Genomic DNA, 27,611 nt, shown 5'->3' with positions numbered 1-27,611 from the left:
GGAAGCCTTCCTTCCTGAGGGAATTCCTCCTCGGGATTCGGGGAGGATCACTTGCGTCTGGACAGTCTGCACTGCACAGCCCCAGTCACAACTTGCCATTCTCCATGCTCTAACCTTGATCATCCTAAATGTTTTCTTGACACAGGGCCTGCTAAGTTGCTGAGATGACAGGTGTGCTCACTAACAGTCTGATTAGGAAGCCAGTGAGTCACTTTCCAAGTTTCAAAGGGTATTTATGGAGCAGTAAAGTGTCCAGAAATCCTGAGAACATATAAATACAAGTATAAACATACATATTTAGATTACAATATAAATACAACATAACTAAGAGTCAATTTCTTAAAAATGTTTATTTTTGAAAAGTTCACTTGTAACCTGAAAGTACATCCAAATTAAAACATGCATACTTTATATATGATGTATTTATAGCATTTTAGGAAAAAAACCAAGTCAACTTCTCTGGACTTAGAATGACCTTACAATTATAAGACTTTAACCCTTCAAATGGTACTGCATTATATGAAACCACTTTTTTGGTGGTGCTAGGGACTAAGCCCATGGCTCGTGCATGGCCGGCAAGTATTCCACCACTGAGCCAAAGCTGAGCCTTGAAATAACAATACTCCATTCTGCCCGAGATGCAGGTGGGAATTATAATGAGGCAAGCACACATTTGGAGACAAGGCAGAGAAGCCTGGCTAGGCATTTGGACCTTTCATTGGCTGGCCTTCCAAAAATAAAGCTCTGTGAGTCATTTCCCATGATGCCTTCATCCACATCCACTCCCTGTCTTCTGGTATGAAACAGATGCCCACAGGTGGACACTTAGGAGGGCACCAGAGTGAATTCTAGAGCAAGGAAATCATCTCAAGGGAAAAATGGACCAGGTTGCTTTCTAAACTTGGCATACATTTCCAGAGAAAACTAATGTGAACTCACACTCAGAGATATTTTCAATGTATCCATACAATTCAAAATGCGTATGATGACAGAAGCCCCTCAGTTCCAGTGAAATTACTTCAAACACTTTATCTAGTAGAGATTTTTTTAACACGTTTAAGGCAAAATTAAAAAAAAAAAAAAAAGAACAAAAAAAACAAAACTAGTTTCTCTAGAAAGGAGTCTGCTGTAATGGACACGAGTTTCTCAGAGTGTGTGCAGTCCGCTCTTCTCTTGGTACTCTTCGTAAAAGCGTCTCAGTGACTCAGGGATTCGAGGGGCCACTGTGCTCAAGGCTTGAGTAAAATGCCTCTTCATAATGCAGTTGGCTTTAATGTCTTCTTCCAGAGCCAGGAGAGCCGCCTCTCTGCAGACGGCTATAATCTGAAATTAAAAGAAATACAAGGAGAGGAAAACAGTCAACACTCCTCTTCCACAAATGGGATGTTCCAAATATTCACTTGGTAACTTCTACACCACAAGCACATTGCTAAATTTTCCTGTCACTTATGCCACTCACATTTTTAAAAGGATCGAAAGTAATCATATTCAATTTTCTGTTCCTTCAATCCAAAAGAAGGTGGCAGGTACTGGCAACCAGGAGCACAAAGATGTGGAAGACGTGACACGTGCTGAAGAGCCTTTGCTCCTAACTGCAAAGGCAGGCCCTGCCACCTGTTTCAGAGGGACCGGGCGGGTGGCGGTGCTGCGGGGGGCACCTGCTCACCAGCGCGCCGTCTTCCCTTCCCTTTGATGATTCCAGGGGCAAAGGCGCTTCTTTCTGCGCCACTTTTTAACGAGTTCCCAAATCTTGGGATACCAGTGGGTGTCTACGCCCGCTCTGGAGAGCCACATCAGAACAGAGTGAATTCTGTTAGTCAGGAAGGAGACCTCTGGGGACAGGAAGCACTGGGTGCAGGGGGAGGAGTGGATGGAGGAGGAGGAAACAGGCCGCTGCCAGCGCCGCTGGAAGATGGTCGCTGGAAGAAGAGCGTCGGGGGTGACGGGAGGCGGGCGGCAGGACCGTGCCCGCCCGTGTGGCAGGCGAGAGCCAGCTGCCGCGCGAGGGCAGCCATTCTCCTGTTTGTTCCCTCGCTGAAAAGAGCCTCTGCTTCGGCTGGGCGAGCGGCTGCCAGCCGTTTAGTGGCTGTTTGGGGGATTTAGCAGCATGTTTAGGGAGCTTTCAAAAAACCACGCACAGATTCAGAGGCTCTGTCAGATTACAACGATGGGACTTTGTTCTAGGCTCCACTAATGAGCGCGGAAGTTAACCACAGCAGCTACCATGTCAACGCCTTTCCCAAGAGTAGCTCCTGACTTGTGGAAGGGAAAGGAACTTCCAGGGATAGAGAAGCCACGTCACCACGTGTTCTGGTGCAAAAAAAGGGTCCTTTTGAAAACGAGACTGTGAGAATTAATAAGCACAGTAAAAGCTGGGGAGTGCCTCAGCTGGCGACCTGGCTGTGCGGTGGACCAGTCCTGGGAACTTCCGCAAAGGGAGGCGAAGGGACCCAGGGGAGAGCCCTCCTGCCAATCTAAGAAGCACGTCCTCCACCTGGGCAATGGTTGCAGGGCTGAGGTCTGAGGAATCGTGCGCAGCTACAGTGCACTGACTCTCACCGGCAGTGGGACCCCCCAGGATGGAAGGGTGCTCGCTATGCAGCTCCCTCCAGGCTGGGGGGAGGGAAACCATGGTCCCAGGGTCAATGCCATATCCTCCATGCTCACTAGGCAAGACTCACCTCCCACAACAGCCCAGCACGGATGAGTACTGAGTGCCTACGTGTACGCTGGACTGCACTGATCCCCATGCTGAGTGGCTAGGCCATGATGCCCCAGGTCTTTGCACTATGCTAACAGGTGTGAGGTGTTGGACGCTGTCAAGCGGAGCAGCCAGGCAGGCCTCTGTGAAGTGCTGGGGGCGAGGTATTGAGCAAGGAAGGAGGGACCAAAAGCCTGGTGAATTCTGGGATTGGGCTCACATGGCCAGATGGCAGGTGTTGGCACTGACTGCATTGTTGCACAGCCATTGCGGGCAGTGAAGTGGGAGAGTGCGAGAGACGATGGTGCAGGCACAAGGTCGGGAAATGGAGGTGGTGCAGGTGGCACGGGACCGAGGGAAGCCGAGAAGCCCATGCTCAGGTCTTCTCCCTAAGCGAGTCCTTTTTAAGAAACACCTTCATCTGCACCTGCATCTACAAAATTTCCTCTAAGCTCTACACTGCGCTTCCTGGTAGCTTCCTTGGTATAACACAGGGGCTTTGGTGATGAGACAGTCAGAGGAGTGTGGCCACTTGAAAGGTAGTTGTTTGCTACTATGGAGCCTCCAGGACATGCTAACATGGAAGTAATCCCTTATGATTCCCAGTAGACTTGACCTTAGCAAACAATTTCATCCAAACCACAAGACTAGGTTTTGACTGGGAAGTGCCTGGGCTAGACAGGATGATCCTTCCAGAGACTATGGAATCCTAGCTCGGGGCTGAATACAAAGGTGCCTTCCTTGGCAGGGGAAGGAGCACAGCTGCTGGTACCTCCTAGGGTGGCGGAGGCCTGCCTGAGCCCAACGCTTGCTTCAAGATGCCCTGCCTTTATTTACTTCTTAGACATGCCCAAAAGAACCAGTCGATGTGGCAATCCTCTCTGCTATTTTTATTTTCCCATCAGTTATCTAGCAGAATACAATCAGCAACTGACAGAACTGCAAACGGGACCCTGCACATCTGTGAGCACCTATGTTCTCGCTACTTCCTGCAGTGACCGAGGGAAGACCCAGAGCTGTCAAGACAGTGAAGCCAGAATTGGGGACAGGCAGTTAGTATAGAAATAGGGGATCGGGTCAAATCGAGGAAATGGAGGCCATGAGCGCCATCTGCCTCTGGAAGTTGGAGACTGTGCCTGGGAGAATGGAATGTCAAGGATCTCCAGAGCCACTGATTACCAAATTTACCTGCCCTTATTAAGGACTGCCGGCAAGGAGCTGCTAATTAGTGCCCTCTGGGCCCTTGCCTGGCTGAATTGCTTTGGCCCTCCCCCGCCCATTTGCTCCTCACTTTATGCATCTCACCTGCAAGACCAGGTCTAGTCACGTAGCAGGAAGGAGAGATAAGCACGATAAGTGGGGGAGAACTGGAGAACAAAAGATGCCTCACCCAATAAAAGATGTAGGGCATGCTCACTTCTTGGGATTCTAGAACATCAGCCACAGCCCCCTTCTCCCCCTCGGGAGAAGTCTGTATTATTACTACTTTTAAATAAAACCTGCTTAATATACTTGCCTTGGCGTGCTTCTCTAGTGTTCAAACTTCAAGATTAGAGGGAGCAGAACTCGTCAATGGGAAACGGGGGTATCAGATTTGGAGGTCCCACGGAGATACGGTGGTATCAATAGCACCCTCCACCCTCAGGACCCCGCAGGTATGGACGCAGGTTAACTCCCCAAGTGCCCACTATCAGAAGTACTGTCAGGAAGGCAGAAGGGAAGTGCTTCGTGTGGACAGAAGGAAGAAATTCCTGTTTTGGAAACAGAAGTGTGAGGAACACACAAGTCTGTTCAGGACATTCTGGCTAGAAGGAATAAAGTAAACAAAGAAATAGCCAGGTGGGAAGAAAGAGACTCGGATGACACCCAGCCAGCCCAAGCCACAGAGAATGCTTTGAAAGGCACCATTCTGCAGCTGACTATGAAAAGCAACAGTGAACCACGATGGCAGTCCCATCTGCAGCTCCAAACCAAGCCCACAAGCGGCCGATGCACAAGACCTGACAGCATAATGCCCAAAGGGTCCATTTGCTTTTCTTTTTTCCTAACAGGGCTTCCAAAAGGCAAAGAATTAAGCGGATGGCTGGTTTTTCTCTCCTGACCCAGATAAGAAGGCATCGGGAAGCGGGTGCCTCTTGGATCTCCGTTTCGTGATGGATGTTTTCTTTTTGCTTCGGGAGCCCTGAACTCCAGCAAGAGTTCCACGACGGGACACTTGCCAAGACAAGTACAGCTTTCTTGCTCATTCCCATGGCCCATGGCAGCAATGCCTTGGGATACTGGGGAGGAGTACTCCTTGATCAAAGTTTCAGGCAACACGATATATACTGCACAGTGCACAACAGAAATGGCAGAGGGCCAGTGAAGGTTGGGGACAGCAGTCTATTCATTCTTCCAGCATTTAAGCGAGGGATCTTGGGAGGTGAGGAAGCTATGGGAGGTTCGGCCTCATGGTCTGACCTAGTGCCCTCCTAAGAGGCTGGGTGAGCTTCTTCACCTCTCCCTGTGTGAGGATGCTGCGAGGTGTTGGCTGAGGGGCAGGCCCTCGCCAGACACCACATCTGCTGGTGCCTCCATCTTGGACTTCCCAGGCTCCAGAACTGGGAGTGAGAAACTTGCATTCATCAACTACCTAGTTTAATTTTTGACAGCAGGCTGAAAGAGTAAGTCACCCAGTGTCTGCCACAGAGCTCCTCCCTTTTCCTGTTGGAAGACCACCTACTGGTGGTCTTTGGCATTCCCCCTGGGAGACGCTAACACATACCCAAACTCTTACTCAGGACACAACACAGCTTTTGACTAGCTCATATCCTTTTACCTTTTGCTCTCCCCAACTTCAGAATGGAGACAAAAGGAAAGAGGGACAGAGGCCAGAAGCACAAGAATAGACATGTTCATGGGCGGAGCAGGAGGAGAGAAGCTGAGACGGGAGGGAGGAGAACCAGTCTGTCTAAGGAAGTCAAGAGACAGCGATGGCGGCAGCAGTGTGGGCTTGCTTGGGCTCTGGATGGGCAAACATAGGTCAAGGCATGCTGGCTGGACTGGACAGGACAGGTCTTTAAACATGCTTCCAAACGTGCATGCTGTGGGCATCCTTCCCACATTTGGCCAGTGTCAAGCATTTCTATCTACGCTTTACATAATCTAGACCATGTCAACTTATAAATTACAAAAACTGTTCAGTACTGTGACAGATGTGCATCTCCAGCAATGTTCTCAATCTGAGTTCAGTTCTTTTTGCGGAAGTAATGTAAATTAGAAATCGTAAGAATATAAACATGCCTGTGCTAGTTCTGAAGGATGCTCCTTTGGGGTCAAAAACCGTCACACAGGGACAGGAGCTTCTTTGCCTTGTTGTCATGAAAAACAACTGAGAGACTCTATTTCTGTGGACCATACAGCTCACCACCCTGCCGGCATGACATCCCAAAGGAAGCAGTCACAGACTGGTTGCGATGGGGGAATTCAGCTTAATTTTCCCATAAGAGCACAGAAGAACTTCACTAAGATATGCAAGGGACATACGAATTTGAATCACAGATTCCCTGGAGTGTCAAATTAGTCTATCTTTTTCTTACCCACCGAGATCTTTAACTTCTCTGGTAGAGGGTTTCTGAAAGCCTTGCACTAATCTCTTTGCCATCCTGTCCATCTCCCCGTACACCCACCCCGGTCCCTGGCTGCAGACAAGATCACTTCAATAAACTCACAGCCAACCTCTAGCCAGGGTGCTTTTGCCATTAGGCCATCAAAGCAGGAATGTTCTAGCTGGTCGGGCAAAGCCAAGTGTATATTCTTTCTCTGTTTTCACTAAAAACTGGGTAGCCAAGCTTTTGGAACACGTATGTGCCTTGTGAAGGTGAAACGTTACCTGTTTGTGGAAAGGAGAAAATGAGATGAAAGGCTGCAGAACTGGCCTCAGAGCTCAATGCCAGAGCTGCACTCTGAGGGGCTTTTGTCCAGTGGCCACGGCACCATTTATTTGGTACCAGCATGCCACAAACTCTCTTTCCATTCATTCCGCAGTCGTAACAGATCTGACCATCAGACATCTGACCAAAATATAAAACAGAGGAATTCCATATGAAAGTCAGATATATTGGAGATGATTCCTAAGAGGCAGGAAAAGATTTCTAATGAAATGTTTAGAAATCCTCAAACCAGAGTCACTCAAAAAAAAAAAAAAAAAAAAAAAAAAAAAAGCAAATAATTACTTTCAAATGCAGGAGAAAAGTAACTCTGCAATGGAGACAAAGGATGTGTGAGCATAAATTTCCATGCTACGCTCGCCCTCTGGAGAAGCAGGGCCTCCACAACAATACAGCAATAACTGGATTACGCGAGCCAGTCCCACTGCGAGCGCGCGGGAGGCGACCCCAGGATGGGAGGCTCTTGACCACTGAACCTTGGGAAATCTAATTACCTCACATTTAAATGCAAGAGGGCAAGAAAGGAAACGGTGCAGAATTCCGAATGCCATGAAGAGTCAGAACAATGTCAATGCAGAAAAAATGAAACCTCCTCTACAGAGCCTACAGTGCGTCCTCAGCCCTAGACGAAGAGCTGGGAAAGATGGCTCAGCTTAGTGAGGTGAGAGCAGGCAGCCGCGGAGGCCAAGTTGCCCTGGTCAGGAGGCGCAGTCAAGGCGAAGGCTGTCCTCGGCCCTGCGATCAGCAGCAGACCTTGCCCGCGGGTGCCGTGCCCAGTGTGCTCCTGCTGTGCAGGATCCTTCTTCTCAGTTCCACAGCAGGGCCCGCTTCTCTGCTGGTGCTCGAGAGATTAGGAACCATCAGTAAGTTCCAGGTCACAACTTCCTCCAAGGACAGGTCCCTGCTGTCGGCAGGCTACAAGCAGACTGTAGCAGTGACAGCAGGAGGGCACAGGCACAGTGGCACACAAGGTGGAGAGGGGAGGCTGCTGCCAGTGGGCCTGTGCAGGGGATCAGGGCCGCCCTTCTAATAGGAACGCTCAAGTTCTACCTTGACCTTCGCCAGTGAACTGCCTTGGAGATTGTCATTGTCCTCAAGAACGGAGGGGTAACAGACTCCAGTGCCGCTCAAGACAACCAACTCGAGTTCTGTTGGTCTGTCACCCTCCTGCCCCCAGCAGGGACAGGGAGCTCTTGGGTCTGTGGAGAAATGGGGGCACCAGTTTGAAATGTGTCAGAAGTGAAGCTACCTGACAGATGACATTAAGCAAGGAAAAGTGCTCTTGACTGCTGGGTTCATGCATCTCGTTTAACATGGTAGGCTGCTTGCAAGTTACAGGAAACCACAGCTGTGTGCTGGGATTAAGAGTACAAGGATGTGACCCTGGGCGCCTTCTGGCACAGCTGGGACCAGGGTTCAGGAGGGGCGGCGGAGGAGAGGAGGCCGGAGTGCTTTCCTGCAGCTGCGCTGGATCCACACCCTGGCGATAAGGCTGTTTGTGCTGCTCCTGCTTTTCGGCCCAGGAAAGCCCGCCTTCCAGCGAGGCCTAATCTCAGTTTCTTTGTATTTCAAGTGTATTAAATAGCTTTGAAGAACCCACCAAAAGAAATGGGCTGCCGTGCTTTAAAAAGTCTGAGGTATTTTCAAGAAAGCGGTTTTGTGACAGCGTCCTCTGTCTGGAACACCTGTGACCTGTGGGGCTTAATTGGGCTGCAGCTGGCGCTGGCTGGCTGTAGCGCTGGGGGCCTGGGCCGGCTTTGTGTCCGCCTGGCTCCGCCCTCGCCTTTCTCTCCCTCACAGCCCTGCGACTTCCCTCCCCATGTCTGAGGGATTAGGAGCCCCGTGGAGAGCGACGTCCTGCTGTGCGGGAACAGCCAGTGCTGGGAGAGGCCCCACCCCCAGGCCCACGGTGGCCGAATGGCCCAGGGCATGGAGATGTGACAGCGCAGGAAGCAGGCGCTGGGCAGGGGAGAGCCAGCCAGCAGGTCACAGGCACAGAGTGAGAGCTGCCCCAGGTTGTCAAGAAGGCAGCAGGAGATGAAGGTCAGAAGGGGATGTGGAGGGCAACCAGCAGCACTGCCCTGAAGTCCTCAAAATGCCACTCCACCGAAACACTGAGGAGGAGGCAGGAAGTGAGACGCTGGGAACAGGTTCCAGGTCTGAAGAACGATCCCACCAGTGCTCCTGGGCTGACCCCGGCACACCGGGCTTGAGATCATTGATGCTCGCCTCTGGGCTAATGTTGAAACCACAGAGTCTCGAATGCCACGCAACATGGAGCCAAAGAAAATAAAAAGTTTTGTGAAGACACCTTCAAACCCCATGACAGCGAAGGGGAAAACACTGGGTTGCTAATGAAAGTTATTCTGAGGCCTTCGAAACATACAGCTGCAGTAGGTAGACCTTCGGGTTAGGAGAAGCCTGGGACAGTTTCTGCTTCAAAAAAAAAAATGTACCCGCGAAGGGACTGCTCCGGAGCTTCTGAGATGCAAGGATCTTGAGCCCTGACATCTTACTTAATCGTTCCAGTGTCCATTTCCTACAACCATTTGCACCTGTGGGAATTTCAGGTGTTTCAGACTTACACTGAACCATAACAAGGTAAAAAAGAAGTATTCTAGCTCTGCAAAGAGCACACCAACGGTTGTGGGACTGGGCAGAACAGGAACGACCCTGGTGGCCAGAGAGAGATAAGAGGTCAAGCAGAAGACAGGGGCCTCCTTTCTATTCATTTACTCAGGAAATCTCTGTGACCAGCCTGTGGGTGGCAGGCACGGTGTGTGTGGGGGGCACAGCAGAGGAGGAAGCAGAGTCGGACTTTTGGTGAACAAGGGCACTGGGCTCTTGCACATGCCCACCCTCCGGGCTGGTGTGCTGGCATCCTGGAGGTCCTTGGGCTGTTTGCTGTGCAGCGTATTAGCTGCCCACACGGGGTCACACTGCGGCTGTGGAGACCTGAGTCGTCGGAGTGCAGTGCCTGCCCCTCTAGACTAAGTTCCACGAAGGCCCTACCGCCTGGGTCTCGCTCTCTTTCTCAGACATACCACATTAGCATGTCAGGCAGAAAGATGAACTAGCTTTTAATTCAGCCAGGACACCTGTTTACTAAAGACCAAAAGAGCACAAGTGTTTTGGGCACCATGCGTCACTCAGGCTGAGGTGTTATTTGGAGGCTTTGTTGTGCTGATGACTAGCTATGGACAGAAAGATGGCAGAGTCCTGAAGAGGCACTTGGCATAGGAGAGCTTGGGGCTGGCTCCAGGCAGAGAGGAGAGGAAGACAAAAGGATGTCCAAAGTTCAGCCACCCAGGAGAGGAAAGCAGGCCAAGCTCAGCTCCCAGAGAGCTCCAGGACTCCTCCCCGACTCTGAAGGGTCTAACCCTCATGCCAGGGCTCTGGGAGCTGGAGAAGCACAGGCTGGGGGCGGGGAGGGGTGGGCAAGGGTGTTAGAGTATTAGCACACCCTAGTCCTCATCTGTCAGTCATCTCTACTGCCACGTCCCACTCCTCACCCACTGACAGTCCCACAAAGCAGCCTGCTTTGATAGCGCGGCTCAGGATACCCTGCGTGGTCCACTTCTGAATGGAGTGTTCTGGGGGCTAGAGCCCTTTGCACCTGCACCTCCAGCCTGACTCTAATGAGCCTTTGTTCCCTTCCCATCTTCCAGTCAGCTGCAGGTTGACCTGGGCTGATCAGCAAGTTTCCTTGGTGCCCCTAAAATCTTCTAAGAGAGTTTGGTTTGGTGTTAATGGCTGTTGGTGATAAACAGAAAAAAGCAACTGGACCTTCTGAAGTTAAGGGTGTGTGAAGACAGGCCCTGGAGAGCAGCCTGTGAAGCACACCCTTGGCACACACCAGGGCGGGGGAGAGAGGTTATTTATCCTGCACTTATTTATGGATGTCATTCTCAGTAACAGTTGTATTCTTTCTCAGAGAAAGGAAGACTCTTTCCCTGCCTCTAGCATATAAATAAGTGGTAGCACACCTCACCATCAGATAAGATATTCTGAAAAAGCCCAGAATATTCTCACATCTCTTCTTTATTTTTGCATTCCGGAGGCAGTTCCTGCTGATTGGTAATGCTTATGTTGTTTATAAGCCATTGTTTGAGACGCTTACGTTATTTTGTTTTAAATTCAAATAATTACAAAGTGGCGCTGTCTCCTTTGTTAGATGAACTGGCGGCTACTCTACTCGTGTTTCACCTGTTCTGTGCACTGTAATGGCCACATGGTAACAGTCTGATGCAGAGCCCTAGAGATATGCAGATGAGTCTAAAACCCAACCGACACCTACACCTGTGGATCCACACATGTAGTTCTCTACACAGAGGCGTCAAAGCTCTCATCACAGTCTCAAAAGAGTGAAGGCCGCTGCTCCCATGACCATATGCACACTTCTCAATCCTACGGATGCTTTCCCACTCCCTGTCCAGATGACTTGGCCGGAACACCGTCTGCGGGAATCGCCACGCTGGGGAGTCCAGGAAACACAAGGAATTGCACCATGCTAGAGGGAGAAATGTTTAGTTTCTTAGGCCCTCCTCATACACCCCAGAACACTGACAGTTGCCCCTGAGTGTAACTGTTTACATCTCATTGAAATGTAGAGGAACATAAAAACTTACATCTTAGTTTTATTAAAACAAACAATGAGCTTGGCAATAAGGCACTCTGAATGCAAATTTAAGCATACCAGTGAAGGAATGTAAAACCCGAGTGGCACGTACTAACTGTGTAATCTGAGTGAACCCATGAGTGAATTTTTGATGTTTGGTAGCACTACGTGCTGGGTATTTAGAAACTGGGGGAGTCGCTTCCTTATCTGCAAATTATATGGATTGTTGACTTTTAAGGAATGTGACAAAAGGAGGAAAGGGTAAGGGAAATCTGACTTTACTGATTTGAAAGCTGATGATGAGATCCAGCTCTTGTTTTTTTTTTTTATATATATATTTTCTAGTTGTCAATGGATCTTTTATTTCACTTACTTATATGTGGGGCTGAGCATCGAATCTAGGGCCTCACACATTCCAGGCAAGTGCTCTACCACTGAGCCACAACTCCAGCCCTACAGCTCTTGTTTTTAACAAGATTTTGTAGGTAATGCAACTTAAAAGATGGCAAATACTTGCAAAAGCCTGTGGGATATTTCCAGGCCAGTTACTCTGTGCCCAGGCCAGGGTGGACAGTGAAGATGATGCAGGTTATAAGGCCTGAGCCCAAATATTCCTATTTTCTCTTCTGACCAGTAAGTCCATTATCAAACCTAAACACCTCTTTTGGTGACTACTGTTATTCTCCATTGTGAGAATAGTTCAAGCAAAAAGAAATGCCAGAAAAGTCTTCTAAAGACAGATTTTAAAATGTCTGTTAAGCCTAAACTAAAAATTAGGACAGAGGCCGTAACAAGAATCCAGAGATGTGGAAAGGGCTGCAGAAGAAGAATGGAGAGCAAGTGTGAGACTACTGGTCGACAATGCTGACTCAAGTTTTAAAACATTAAATTATGTAATATATTTATATATGTATCAAATATAATCAAATATATTAAAGTATATTAAATGTATGTTAAAAATATATTTAAATTATCATTTGATGAGACTGGTTTGGTTTTGGAAATGTAGCAGTTGGTATCTTTGACAAGCTAATGGTGAATTTTTGAAGGATAGATTATTTTAAAAATCTACAGTCATAAAATCAAGTAAATCTGAGTATGTATATATATGTAGATGTGTGCACACATACACGTTTAGTAAATCTTGGGACTATATCCATACATTTTACATTTTTAAACTAGGTGAGCTTTTCTCACATTTCTAATCATTAAAAAAAAAAATGTATCATCAAGAAACCAAGAGATAGTTCTGCTGAGCAGAATCTCTTTCAGAGATGTGACTCAGCTGGGCACAAGGGGTTACCACAGAATGGAAACAGCTTCGCAATCTTAGTCAATGTGTTTCCGATTGTGAAGGGTTAAGGACACACACAAAAGTGCCTTCTGATGTTGTCAAGAGCAGGAGATGCAAGCAGGGTGCCCAGGCTTCCTGAGAGGAATCTTATCGTTTGGATAACGAATTGCTGAACTTGAGACAGTGATGCTTTTGCAAGACACATCTCCATTTTAGTATGCTGGCATCTAATGGGAGGCAAACCCCGGCCACCTCCAGTTGGTATGCTGAAGACCTCTTCTGCACACATTTCCTAACTACACTGAAGAACGTGAGAGCCAGCAGAACTCTGAAGCACAGATCCTGCCCTTCCCCCCAACTTCATTCTTTTGAAATACATGCCTACATTCACATGTGTGTACACACACACACACACGTGTGGGTGCAAATGCATTCACAAGATGCGTGAGCTATATAGTACCATGCTGGAGTATGGCATACACATCACCACCAGTAGCTTCAAGAACTGGCATCTGCGAACTTTTTACAAATTAACTGGGCTGCTAAGTTCCCATCAGTCTGGCAGCAATCCAGCCTAGCTATACCTTTAACAAAAGAATTCTGTAATAAAACAAGACTTGGCATGCTTGAAACAAAATATCTTTAAAAATATCTTAAAAAATCTTTCTGATGATTGCTCATTTTAGTAATATATGTGGAATTTGAAACCCACAGACATACACAAGTATTACCATGAAAGATTAAGTTTTGTGTTAACCTCAGAATTATCAAATTTTCATATCAATCTTTTAATGAACACTTTGTTTTCTTTCAGGGGAATCCAAGTCCTAAAAAGCCTTTAAGGCGATGTACCCTTTAATTGCTGTGACAGACACCAGGCTAACTCAGCAAGAGGACTCGGGGAGCATTTTCACAGCACTTTGTGAACGCCTCTGAGCCAGGAAGGCCAGTTGCTGCCTCAGCTCTTCTTATTTCTCCAAATACATGCAGTCAGTTGTGACATCAGCCAAATATGCAGGCTCAACTGCTAGGAAGAGAAACCAATTTGAATAAAAAAGGGGGATTTATTCTAATGATATGATTGGGTCTAACAGAACCTAAGGACAGAAGTGTGGTTGAGCCTCCATGGACCAACTAGCACCAGGAACCAGAATGCTTTGTTGCCCAGCATGGCCTTCCTTCAACTGCTGGGTTCAGATCACCTTCCTGCCTCAGTTTCCAAGCAGCTGGGATTACAGGCGGGGACCACCGTGCCCGGTTAGAGTGAGCACGTTTTCCCATGTGGTAAAAAATACGACTGTGCTCACGCCTTTAGATATCAAAGTCCTCAACTGATCAGTCCTAGTGACTAAAAGTCCTGTGGAGTCTGGTTGGCTTGGTTCAGTCACTGGATGAGGAAAGGGTACAGGTGAGAGGGTTCAGCTGAATCAGGCCATTTCCTGTATGTGTGTGCGTGATGTCACACAGGTGCTAAGACAACTGTAGTTTTGGGTGGAGAAGGCACGGCCTTGGCAGGGCTGGACAGGTGATCTGAGACAGGCCTACGTTGACTGGTGTGGGGAGAAGGTGGAACCACCACTTTCTGTCCTTTTCTGCATACTTCTCAATTTGGGTTGCTTATAAACTGAGTTGTCTCAAATACGGTTTTGGCAACACACTGCTGAAAAGGTGCCACCTTGGGGCTAATGCCTGGCAGTGCAGACTTCTGAAAACCAGTGCTAAGCATGCTGCCCAGGCCATGCATCGTTCCACTCACCTGAGGTCAAGATGATGTTAGGCTATTCAGCTCATTTCCAGGTCACAGGTATTACCCAAATTAGGACAGAGCTGAAAAGCCTCAAAGGCCACCAAACAATTTCTTTGAAAGTTATGGATCTTTAGGGGAAAAAAAATACCAAGCTATTCTTTTTCAACAAATTCCAGTAATAGGTCATGGGCAAAGTTAGAAGCAGCTTTCTTTGTGTTAAATTCATTCCCTTTCTTGGCAACCAGATAAGTCTCAATGAAAGAGAAAGAAAACAACTTTTTTTTGTGGTGGGGAGAGGAGGTCATGAATAGCAAATGCATTCCAAAGGTCAAATCTGGAGCTGCTCAGTTTGGAAGTTTATGGGAATATTTTTGGAGACAGTCCTAAATTCAATTAAAATTGTGCATGTAGCTGGAAATGCATGTTGACAGGGCTTCAGAGGAGGAAAAATGAGGTGGACGGCATTCCACGCTGGGAGACACTGACTTCATTCTGCAATTCTGAGGAGCTGGAAAGCGTTTTGGAGTGTCTTTGATAATAGCTCCATCCCACTTAGAAACTGGCCCAATTCTTTCTCAAAAAGAGAAGACAGGGGAGGTAGAAGAGATGGAAACCGGGGTGAGCATTAGGCGCTCAACAATACTTTCAGACGACATTTTAGTTTTAACTACACGACACATACAACGGTGAGAGAACCCCAGAGAGCAAACTCTCAGCTTCCTCCCAGCTTAACAGTGCTCGAGTCAGCACTGAGCCTGTTCATCTACACTCACACCTCACCCCAGCACTGCACTGAAATTTTTTGAAGCAAATCCAGAATCCTAATATTTAGTCAATATATATTTGAGTAAATATCTCTAAAAAAATGCCTTTATTTAAACAGAAAAGGCAGAACCATAACACCTTTACTCCATGTTAAAAATAGTAACAATTCTATATTTCATATTATCAATGTGTAACCAGGGCCAACACATCTCCAGTAGTCCTAAATGGATGACAGCTCATTTGTTTGACTTGGGATTAAATAGGCGCAACACCTTGCATTTAACTAATATATCTCCTACCTAAAGGATCTGTCTTCCTCTCCTACTGCTTGTGTTGAGGATAGCAGATCGCATCCTGTGCGTGTTTCCCGCGTTCTTACTGTGTGACTGCGCCCTGTGATGTTGCCCACTGTTGCCCTGCCTCCTGCTTCCCATGACTTGTGCTAAGACCTAGAGGCTTGCACAGGCTCAGGTCTGCTTTTCTGAATGAACCTTCACAGGGGATGCCCTGTGAGATGAGATGCAAACGTCCAGCTGAGGTGGTTCTGGCTCGGCGGTCCTGTGTGACTGCCCAGGCCTTCTCTTTCATTATGGGCTGCAGAGTGGTGCTGTCCAGATTCTGCTACTCCCGCTTCACTGAGCAGTCAGCGCTTGTTGACGAAGGGGAGCGGCTGCCTCTGCCACCCTCTTCGGTGCATGTTAGCCCACTGTTCACATCTCTTTTTTCCCTATTCATGTTTCTCCACTGTACCTTTTTCACTTAGTAATTTATCCCTGACATCACGCTGCACAGAACTATTTTCCACTCCTTTTACAGCTTAAGGTTTATTCAACTCAGTCCCAAGTGATGGACGTTAGAGCTGTTCCTATTCTTTTAATTTCACAATTTACCTGTATGTCAAAGCCTCAAGACAGTCAAGTAGGACAAAAGTCAAGTTCCAGTGAGGTGGAAAGAACCTGATGATGCTCCTTTTCACTGGTGCCATGGTGTGATTACAGAATGTTGCCTTTCCCACCACAGCTTGTTCAAACCTTTAGAAAGGTTTGTGATTTGATCAGAAATCCTATTTTCCCATGCCCTTGCCCCTGATCTTTCTAGTTTTCCATCCTTTGATCCTAGCAGCTTTCCAAGGCGTCTAGCCTCTGCTGGCTCTTCATAATGCTCCACCTCTCCACAGATTCCAGTGGCTTCCACTAGGAAACTGCCCTGGTTCTCCACCTAAGCCTGGCTGCTGGAGCTGACTCACACAGGGTCACTGCCTTTGGTGATCACCAGGGTTGCTAAACCTGTTGTAATGGGAAAGGCAGTGACTGTGCTAATAGGGCTGGTAGTAGGACTCTGGTCAGCTCAGAAATAGCTCCGAAATTTCAGGAGCAGTAATCATGGGCTTAGGAGAGTGCAATAGGAAACTCAAGTTGATCTGGATTAGCCTGGGGAATCAAACCAATATGGTTCTCTTACATCAACTTTTCTCGTACATGGTACTGTGCCAGGACCAGTTTCTCATTCTTGCAAGAGCACATGCTTATATGCCACAGACACAAACACCACAGCTATGAGGTTCTTGGCCCCTGGTTTTAAGAGTTTACCTCTTGTAATGGTTAATCTGCTGTTAATTTGACTAGCATTTTTCGACTTGTCTGTAAGGGTAATTCCAGAAGAGATGGGTCTGTGTGTGTGAGTGGAATAAGAGGAAGAAAACCCGCCCTGGATGTGCATGGGCTCCACCCAGTTGGCTGAGGCTGCACAGAACAGAGAGGAAAGGTGGACTGTCCTCTCTCCTGGAGCCAAGGTGCTCTTCTCTCCTAGCCGGTACACCAGAGTCTCCGCCTTTGGACTCCATGTCTTAACAGCCTCTGTAATCATGTGGGCCAATGCCCTAATAAATCACCCTTTATATATTTGTAGAAATATGTATCTTAGGGGAGATCAAAGGTGGTGGACTAGAGGGAGTTTGTGTTCCTTGTCGCTCCATAACTCTGGTTTCAAGCAGAGGATATCTGTTTTTTGATAAGGCATATCTGTTTTTTGCTGCTTATCGATCCCCTGCTGTTTACTCCATTTTCTGCTGTTATCACCTGCAATCTGCCAGCATATCAACATGTTTTTTGAGTGCAGATTGCTCACGGTCAGGCACCTATCATCTGCCTGTCTCTCGCCTGTCCATCGCCTGCCTTACACCTATCCATCACCCAACGTATGAGGTTCACCTCCTGATCGTCCGACAACAGTCAGCAAACTGATCGCCAACCACCAGTGGAGCACCAGCTGCCTGCTGTTGCCTGTAAGTTCACTGTTACAGTACCTGCAGGATCCCTCAGCCCGACCGATCACTCCCTGCCTCTGGGGCCCTCACATCTACTGACTGCTCTCTGCCGCCAGGACACCCAGAACAACTGACTGCACCCTATCACCAGGACCCCAGACCCACTGATTGCACCTGGCCTCCAGGATCCTGCAACCACAGCAAACACACCCGACCTCCAGGACCTCTGCCTGACCAATCGAATCCCGCCTCCAGGACCTCCTGCTGACCACGTCCACCCCTGAGCTGCAGCTCCCCATTTGCCAATATATTTGGAAGCCAGAGCAGCCATCTTGGATAATCCTGGAAGCCGGAGCTCTGATCTTTAGGTGGGGCAAATCCCATCCTGAGACGGCTGCTGGAGGCTTGAAGCTCATTTTCAGGTACCTCTCATGTATCAGGCTACTGAACTCTGGGAGGTTTCATTAGTATATGGCTGTTATACAGTAGATTTTCTTTTTTCTCCTTATTGAAAAATTTTAAGTTTCTATTTCTTTACTTTTCTTGCTCTCTTTTCCTTTTGTTTCCCTGTTCCCTCAGAGTCTCTTTCTCCCTTTTTTGCATGCTAACATCCAATTTGTTTTGATTACACACTCACCCTTTCTATTATCTAGAACTCCTGTATATTCTTTTCTTATCCTATTAACAGCCACATTCTACATCCCTCTGCATCCTCTTTGTCCTCCATTTGAAACTACAGACCTTATTGCAAATCTGTTTGTTTTACTGAAGATAATATTTGAACTCATTCTGTTTATTATGACAATTTTCTTATTGTCCTCATAGGGGCTATTTGGTCTAGGATTGCATAGTGTCTGATTTGGGCACTGCTAATATTGATCTCCCCTTAAAGAAAGGGTTTTGGAAATCTATAGGGACACTATAAGCCTATAGGGGGGAATCTGCAATACCCCAGATCTGCACTGCTAGAGGGGAAGATACATGAACAACATGAAAAAACAAGGGAAGAAGATGTTCCAAACAAATCTAGATTCTATATTAATAGAATCCAATGATAGTATGTTAGAAGAAATGTCAGAAAAGGACTTCAGATTATACATGATTAAGATGATTTGTGAAGCAAAGAATGAGATAAGAAAGCAAATGCAGGCAATGAATGATAATACCAATAAGCTGAAAGAGCAAGTGCAGGAAGTAAAAGATCATTTCAACAAAGGGATACAGATTCTCAAAAAAAAACCAAACGGAAATCCTTGAAATGAAGGAAACAATAAACCAAATAAAAAACTCAATGGAAAGCATCACCAAAAGACTAGCCCACTTGGAAGACAGAACCTCAGACAATGAAGACAAAATATTTAATCTTGAAAATAAAGTTGCATGAACAGAGAAGATGATAAGAAATCATGAACAGAATCTCCAAGAACTATGGGACATCATAAAAAGACCAAATTTAAGAATTATTGGGATTGAGGAAGGCACAGAGATACAAACCAAAGGAATGAACAACCTATTCAATGAAATATTATCAGAAAATTTCCCAAACCTGAAAATGAAATGGAAAATCAAATACAAGAGGCTTACAGAACACCAAATGCAAAAAATCACAACAGGTCCACATCAAGGCACATTATAATGAAAATGCCTAACATTCCAAATAAAGATAGGATTTTGAAGGCCGCGAGAGAAAAGCATTAGATTACATACAGGGGGAAACCAATACGGATAGCAGCTGACTTCTCAACCCAGACTCTAAAAGCTAGAAGGGCCTGGAACAACATATTTCAAGCTCTGAAAGAACATGGTTGCAAACCAAGAATCCTATACCCAGCAAAACTAACCTTCAGATTTGAAGATGAAATAAAATTTTTCCATGATAAACAAAAGTTAAAAGAATTTACATATAGAAGGCCTGCACTACAGAATGTTCTTAACAAAATATTCCATGAGGAGGAAATGAAAAACAACAATGGAGGTCAGCAAAGGGAGGAACTACCTTAGAGAAAAACCACTCAAAGGAGAAACCAAGCCAATGTAAAAACCAAAAATAAGCCAAATGACTGGGAATAAAAATCATATCTCAATAATAACCCTGAACGTTAATGGCCTAAATTTATCAATCAAAAGACATAGGCTGGCAGAATGGATTAAAAAGAAAGACCCAACAATATGCTGCCTGCAAGAGACTCATCTCATAGACAAGGACATCCACAGACTAAAAGTGAAAGGATGGGAAAAAACATACCACGTACATGGACTCAGTAAAAAAGTGGGGGTTTCCATCCTTATATCAGATAAAGTGGACTTCAAGCCAAAGTTAGTCAGAAGGGATAAAGAAGAACATTTCATACTGCTTAAGAGAACCATAATTCAGGAAGACATAACGATAGTAAATATTTATGCCCCAAACAATGGTGCATCCCTGTACATCAAACACTATGAAAGCAGTACTAAGAGGAAAATTCATTGCATGGAACGCATTCCAGAAAAGAATGAAAAGTCAACAACCAAATGACTTAACATTACAGCTCAAAGCCCTAGAAAAAGAAGAACAGAATAACAGCAAAAGTAGAAGACAGGAAATAATTAAAATCAGAGCTGAAATCAATGAAATTGAAACAAAAGAAACAATTCAAAAAATTGACAAAATGAAAAGTTGGTTCTTTGAAAAAGTAAACAAAATAGACAAACCCTTAGCTACACTAACAAAGAGGAGAGAGAAAACTCAAATTACTAAAATTCGTGATGAAAAAGGAAACATCACAACAGACACCACTGAGATACAGAACATAATTAGAAGCTACTTTGAAAATCTGTATTCCAACAAAATAGAAACTACCAAAGACATTGACAAATTTCTAGAGACATATGCTCCTCCCAAACTGAACCAGGAGCACATACACAATTTAAACAGATCAATATCAAGCAATGAAATAGAAGAAGCCATTAAAAATCTACCATCCAAGAAAAGCCCAGGACCAGACGGAGTCTCAGCTGAGTTCTACAAGACCTTCAAAGAACAACTCATTCCAATACTTCTCAAAGTATTCCAGGAAAGAGAAAAGGAGGGTACCCTACCGAACTCATTCTATGAAGCTAATATCACCCTCATACACAAACCAGGAAAAGACACATCAAGGAAAGAAAATTTTAGACCAATATCCTTGATGAATATAGATGCAAAGATCCTTAACAAAATATTGACAAACTGTATCCAAAAACATATTAAGAAAATTGTGCACCACAATCAAGTGGGGTTCATCCCTGGAATGCAAGGATGGTTTAACATCCAAAAATCAATAAACATAATCCATCACGTCAATAGACTTAAGGATAAGAATCATATGGTTATTTCAACTGACGTAGAAAAAGCGTTCAACAGAATACAACACCCCTTCATGCTCAAAACACTAGAAAAAATAGGGAGAGTAGGAACATACCTGAACATTGTAAAGGCTATTTATGCTAAGCCCATGGCCAACATCATTCTTAATGGAGAAAAACTGAAACCATTCCCTTTAAAAACAGGAACAAGACAGGGATGTCCTCTTTCACCACTTCTATTCAACATTGTCCTCGAAACTCTAGGCAGAGCAATTAGGCAGACCAAAGAAATTAAAGGGATACGAATAGGAAAAGAGGAACTTAAGCTGTCACTATTTGCTGATGACATGATTCTATATTTAGAGGATCCAGAAACCTCCTCCAGAAAACTTCTAGACCTCATCAATGAATTCAGCAAAACAGCAGGCTATAAACTCAACATGCATAAATCTAAAGCATTTTTATATGCAAGCGATGAAACAGATGAAAGGGAAATGAGGAAAACAACTCCATTTGCAATAGCCTCAAAAAAAAATAAAATACTTGGGAATCAATCTAACTAAAGAGGTAAAAGATCTCTACAATGAAAACTACAAAACACTGAAGAAAGAAACTGAGGAAGACTTTAGAAGATGGAAAGATCTCCCATGTTCTTGGACAGGCAGAATTAATAATGTCCAAATGGCCATACTACCAAAAGTGCTATACAGATTCAATGCAATTCCAATTAAAATCCCAATGACATACCTTACAGAAACAGAGCAAGCAAATACACAAATGGTATGCCTTTACACCATGTACAAATAGAGAAACAACATGTATCCCATTTGTGTACAATAATTAAAAAAAAAAAAGAAATAGAGCAAGCAATCATGAAATTCATCTGGAAGAATAAGAAACCCAGAATAGCTAAAGTAATCCTTAGCAGGAAGAATGAAACAGGGGGTATCACAATACCAGAACTTCAACTATACTACAAAGCAATAGTAACAAAAACGGCATGGTATTGGCATCAAAATAGACAGGTAGATCAATGGTACGGAATAGAGGACATGGACACAAACCCAAATAAATACAATTTTCTAATACTAGATAAAGTGCCAAAAATATGCAATGGAGAAAAGATAGCATCTTCAACAAATGGTGCTGGGAAAACTGGAAATTCATATGCAACAGAATGAAACTAAACCCCTATCTCTCACCCTGAACAAAAATCAACTCACAGTGCATCAAGGGACCTTGAAATCAGACCAGAGACCCTGCATCTTATAGAAGAAAAAGTAGGTACAAATCTTCAACTTGTTGGTTTAGGATCAGACTTCCTTAATAGGACTCCCATAGTACAAGAAATAAAAGCAAGAATCAATAACTGGGATAGAGTCAAACTAAATAGCTTTCTCTCAGCAAAGGAAACTATCAGCAATGAGAAGAGAGAGCCTACAGAGTGGGAGAAATCTTTGCCACTCATACTTCAGATAGAGCACTAATTTCCAGAATATATAAAGAATTCAAAAAACTCTACACCAAGAATACAAATAACCCAATCAACAAATGGGCTAAGGATATGAACAGACGCTTCACAGAAGATCTACAAGCAGTCAACAAACATATGAAAAAATGTTCACCATCTTTAGTAATAAGAGAAATGCAAATCAAAACTACACTAAGATTCCATCTCACCCCAATTAGAATGGCGATTATCAAGAATACAAGCAACAACAGGTGTTGGAGAGGATGTGGGGAAAAAGGTACACTCATACACTGCTGGTGGGGCTGCAAATTAGTGCAGTCACTCTGGAAAGCGGTGTGGAGATTCCTTAGAAAACTTGGAATGGAACCACCATTTGACCCAGCTATCCCACTCCTCGGCCTATACGCAAAGGGCTTAAAATCAGCATACTACTGAGATACAGCCACATCAATGTTCATAGCTGCTCAATTCACAATATCCAGACTGTGGAACCAACCTAGATGTCCTTCAATTGATGAATGGATAAAGAAACTGTGGTATATATATACAATGGAATATTACTCAGCTATAAAGAATAAAATTATGGCATTTGCAGGCGAATGGATGAAACTGGACAATATCATGCTAAGTGAGATAAGCCAATCTCAAAAATCCAAAGGACAAATGATCTCACTGATAAGCAGATGATGACACATAATAGGGGGTGGGAGGGGGGCAAGAATGGAGGAATGAGGGACTGTATAGTGGGAAAAGAGGGGTGGGAGGGGTGGGGGGGAGGAAAAAAATAACAGAATGAACAAACATCATTACCCTAGGTAAAGGTACGATTACACAAATGGTATACTGTTCCTCCATGCACAAACAGAAACAACATGTATCCCATTTGTTTACAATTAAAAAAAAAAAAGAAATATGTATCTTATTGGTTCTGTCTCTCAGTGCAAGTCTTGACTGATATTCTATTATATTTTGAAAAATGAACCTAACCTTATCTTCAAATACCATTCCTATGGAAATGCCTATGAAATATTCTTTAGCTCAAGCATTCCTCTGAGTGCCCACAGCCCAAGTGTCCAACATGAGGCATGTCAGCTTGGTCGGAAGACCACCTGCCTCACCAGCTCATTTCAGTGATGTGCCCCGTTTCCAAGCATCCAGGCTTGCTGTGCCTGGTGATATTCCTTTCTCTTTGCTCTGTACCATGTGACCCAATCAATGGATTGGCTGTTGACTTACCTGGCATCATTTAAAAACCTAGAAATGACAATCCTACCCAGATGGCATTGACTAGTGAGTAAAGGGTAGGTTTGGAGGGGACTCTTTAATGGTTATACTTTCTTTTCTGCTTCATCTTAGAGATAAACATATCCGATTAAAAACTCACTGGCGTATTGGTCAAATGTGACCATTTGCTAGAAATGCTGAATAGGAAAAAACAAACATGAATACACACAGGAGAGAAAAGGACCTGAAGGCTGGGACACCTGAGCTCCCATGAACAGATGAACCTGCCCAAATGGCCCAGCCCTCTGGGAGGGGAGAGGGTGGAAACCAGGCCCAGCAGAAGCTCCAAGCACTGGGCATGAGGGTCAGGAGGAAGAGAAGCCCCACAGGAATCTGTGCACAGGGTCAGAGATGTCTTGGGAGGCAGAAGTGGGCCCACGCTGTAGAAGACAGGTATTGTAATGAGTGCCAAATGGGAGCTTGGTCTAGAAATAATGAACGAATGACCAGTAGACTCCTACAGATGTTCTTCAAGCATGATGCAGACCGTCTGTTTCTATGGCAACAAAGAGCTTCCAACAGGCTGCCACCATCTGCTGGGCTAGCTTCTCTTCACTTGCCAACTCGACTCTTGCACAGGTGACTGAGTCGAGTTCCTTCGAACAGTCTCCTCTTTATGCACTGCATTCTGTTACCTACTCCCCAGCTCCAACCTTGCTGCTGTAATGATTTTCCCACATGTTTCCTATCAGCATAAAAACATGACATAGTATCTCATCTTAAAAATGTGATTCCTTATCTCCATATCTATTTTCATTAGCAAGACTTCTGGGAATGCCAGGAACAGTGGCACATGCCTGTAATCCTGGTGACTCGGGAGACTGAGGCAGGAGGACCACAAGTTCATGGACAGCCTAAGCAACTTAGTGAGGCCTACACAACTCAGTGAAACCCTTTCTTAAAATAAAAAATAAAAAGGGCTGGGGACATGACTTAGTGGTAAAGTGCTCCTAGGTTCAATCCCCAGGAACAACAAACCAACAAACAAAAACAAAACAAAACAAAACAAAACAAAACAAAACCTCCTTGGAAAAACCTTTATTTGCTATTCTCCATTTCCTGTTCTGCCATTTTATTCAAAGCTAATCAATCAGGACTTCCCATCCTTTCCTCTACTGACTTATCTGTTGAGGTCACCGATCCAATGGTCCCGCCTAGGTCTCATCTGCTAGATCTGCCTGCAGCATTTACACCTACTGCTGCCTCCCACTTCCTTCAGGTGGGCACTGTGCCCACCTGCTCCACCCTCCAGCCTCACTGGCAGTCCCACTCACAGCACAAGTGCTGGTTCCCACTCCCTGGATCGCACTTCCCTGGGGTAAGCGAAGGCTCACCTGCCTCAGGTCTTTCTCAGTGAGGTGTGCCCCACCACCCGATTTGAACTAGCAGTCCTCTCTGACCCCCATTTCCTTCCCTGTTTGACTTTGTTCCTCCTCACTTACTGCCTTCCAGTAGATGATACTTTAACTTATTTTGCTGATGCTCTGTTACGTCTCAGAAGCATACACTTTGATGTGTTTGTTTGCTAATGTACGCAATAGTGCCTAGAAACTTACCTGGCATGTGGCGGTGGTCAAGAAATACACCTTGTTTGTTTGAACAGTGCTGGGATGGAACCCAGGATTGTGCATGTGCCAGGCAAGCCCTCCACCACTGAGCTGCATCCCCAGGCTAAGCAATGTATGTTGAACGAACAGGGTCAATGAAGGGGAGAAGAAGAGTGGCATGAAGAGAATCAACTCTGATATTAATGTGAACTAATGTTAACTAAGTTAGGACTTCAGTCCTAACCATTTAGTTTTGACCAAATGTGGTATTTATGCCTTAAAGCAGTTGCTGTATTTAATTGACATTGTATATACTACTTAGGCAGATTAAGGCTTAAACTAAAATGTACAACTACCCACAAACTTCAGAACCACTGGACTTGCATGCTCATGTTCAATCTAGGTTCAGCAGAGCTAGCTTTGAGCACTACTGTTGTGAAGCCTGTTCTTGGTCAGACTTCCACAAAAACATGGCTGTACTAAATACCTAGTAACTAAATAAAAATGGCAGATATTAAGTAGAGATCAGAGATAAATGGAATGCTGAATAAAGTTCTCAGCTGGGTTACTATTTTATATTCCTGAGAGGTTGCAAATAATTCCTGAAAGTATTCAAAGTGTGGATTCATTCTGTCTTTGGGCCACCCCCTCCCTTTCCTGATCCATCACTACTTGGAAAACACTTTGTAGGGGGGGCTCATCTGCAGATGTGTCCTTAATTCAGGTGAAGCATTATTGATTTGAAGGCCTGAGGACACCAAATACTAAGTTCTGAAAAACCGTAAGTCCCCCACCCCTCTTTCCTTGGGCGGTGCTGAGGATGCAGCCAGGGCCTTGGGGGCATCAGGCAAGCACCTGACCACTGACTGCATTATGCCCCAGCCCTCCTCAGAGCCTGATCATAGAGCAAAGTACAGTGACTGGATTGCTGGTACTTTTGACAAAGTGTTTCAGGTGAATTATGCTGTTTCGCTAAGGCCTCTCAACTACTGCCTGATCTGTCAAGTCAAATCCAACAGGTAGGTTCTCTCCCACTACAGAAGCTCAGGTCAGCAACAGAAGGCCACTCTTCCTCCATGTTAACCCTCACACACCACCAGCAGAATCTCATCTACAATCCTGGCTCAAAGGACACCAAAGCAGTTATCATACCAGGTAATGTGTGATGGTAAAGAAGTGACGCTTCTAGGAAGCAGAAAAATCTTACCTTCCAGAATATGTTCAGAGAGAGAGAGAGAGAGAGAGAGAGAGAAGAAAGGTTTTGTAAGAAAAAAAAAAATTTAAAAAAGAAAATTGCCGGCTATTTCAGTAAAAAAAAAAAAAAAAAAAAATTGCATTTGGCTTTGACTTTGCAAAATCAAAGAACACAAAACCAAAAAATCAAATGCAAAATCAAAAAATACAAAATCAAAAGTAATTTAATGCTTAAACATATGTTATCTTCTTTAACTATTTTATTACTCATAGCATTTATATATAAAATAAAAGCTGTTCTTTTAAAAATGAGAATTACTTCAGACTAGCAAGCCTAAATATATAGGTCATTAAGTCTGAGGAATTAAAATGCAGTAACTTTAAAAAACTAGTTAGTTTCAATCTTCAGTGTCATAAAAGATAACAGTGAGATTTTTAGTTTTTAGTGTGAAATATGAATACCCAGCTACAAACTTATGAGCTCTGAATCATCAGAACATCACAGAGACAGCACTGCCCGTAGCGGAAGAAAGGACTTATTCTGTTTAACTCCACTCACTTATGAAGACCTACACACAAGACATTTTATACACCTAGGAAACGGGAATATAAAGACAACCTCAGGTGTCTGAAATTCAGAAGCAAGAATAAGACAGTGGCACAAATGCCTGTTTAGAAAGGGCAATGCAGTGCCAGTATGGTGGCACACACCTCTAATTCCAGTGAACGGGGAGGCTGAGGTAGGAGGACTGCAAATTTGAGGTCAGTCTGGGCAACTCAGTCCCTGTCTCAAAAAATAAAAAGGGCTGGGAATGTAGTTCAGCGATAGAGCACCCGGGTTCAACTCTCAGTTCTGGAAAAAAAAAAATGCAAAAAGAGATAACAGTGCGACAAGGTACTAACGAATGAGAAACACAGTGCTAGCCCAGAGAGGAGAGGGCAGAGGCGGCATAGCAGTTATCACTACCGGTGCCACCGTGATGAGTCACCACGTGCTCTAGACTTTCACTGAGTTATCCAATCCATGCAGCAACCAATGAGGTAGACAGCACCCCCACTGATAAATGGAAAAACTCATTTTAGCATTTAGATAAATTCGCCCAACATCACACACACAGGTAGTTGCATCCAGATCTATCTAAGTTCCCATCTGATTCCACTACCTTTTCTCTATGCAGCAATGTCGGACAGATTGCAGCTCGGGTGAGGTAGAAAAAACGTGTATTGGGAGCTTGGGAACTAGAAGAGCAGATCCTCAGGGAGCAAGTTTTGCAGGGCCTGGGACAGCAGCTCGTGCTGCAGGGAGGCACTGCACCTGGGCGAGGGCACAGGGACACAGAGGAGCGGACGGGCTGCCTTCGAGGAGAGGAGCAGTTCCACAGGCTGGGGATGGGGCGGTGTCCAAGCTGCTCATTACAGGCCTCTAAGTTCTGCAGTGTCCCAGGCACTGGGAAAGGACGAGGAGGAAAGA

At 45.1% G+C, this 27,611-nt stretch overlaps 1 protein-coding gene across 1 annotated transcript in view; it reads right to left on the bottom strand.

Annotated features, from left to right (window-relative positions):
• Positions 1-331: 331 nt before the first annotated feature.
• Spata5 (spermatogenesis associated 5) overlaps positions 332-27,611 on the bottom strand; it is a 264,268-nt gene continuing 236,988 nt past the window's right edge. Inside the window, exon 16 of the mRNA XM_047566458.1 lies at positions 332-1,323. Coding sequence (XP_047422414.1) covers positions 1,147-1,323 — 177 coding nt within the window. The 3' untranslated portion in view covers positions 332-1,146. The remainder of the gene's footprint in view (positions 1,324-27,611) is intronic.

This window comes from Sciurus carolinensis, chromosome 10 (assembly GCF_902686445.1).
Source record: "Sciurus carolinensis chromosome 10, mSciCar1.2, whole genome shotgun sequence".
Taxonomy (NCBI): domain Eukaryota; kingdom Metazoa; phylum Chordata; class Mammalia; order Rodentia; family Sciuridae; genus Sciurus; species Sciurus carolinensis.
Note: the sequence above shows the minus strand (reverse complement) of the source record. Positions and strands in the feature narration are given on the sequence as shown.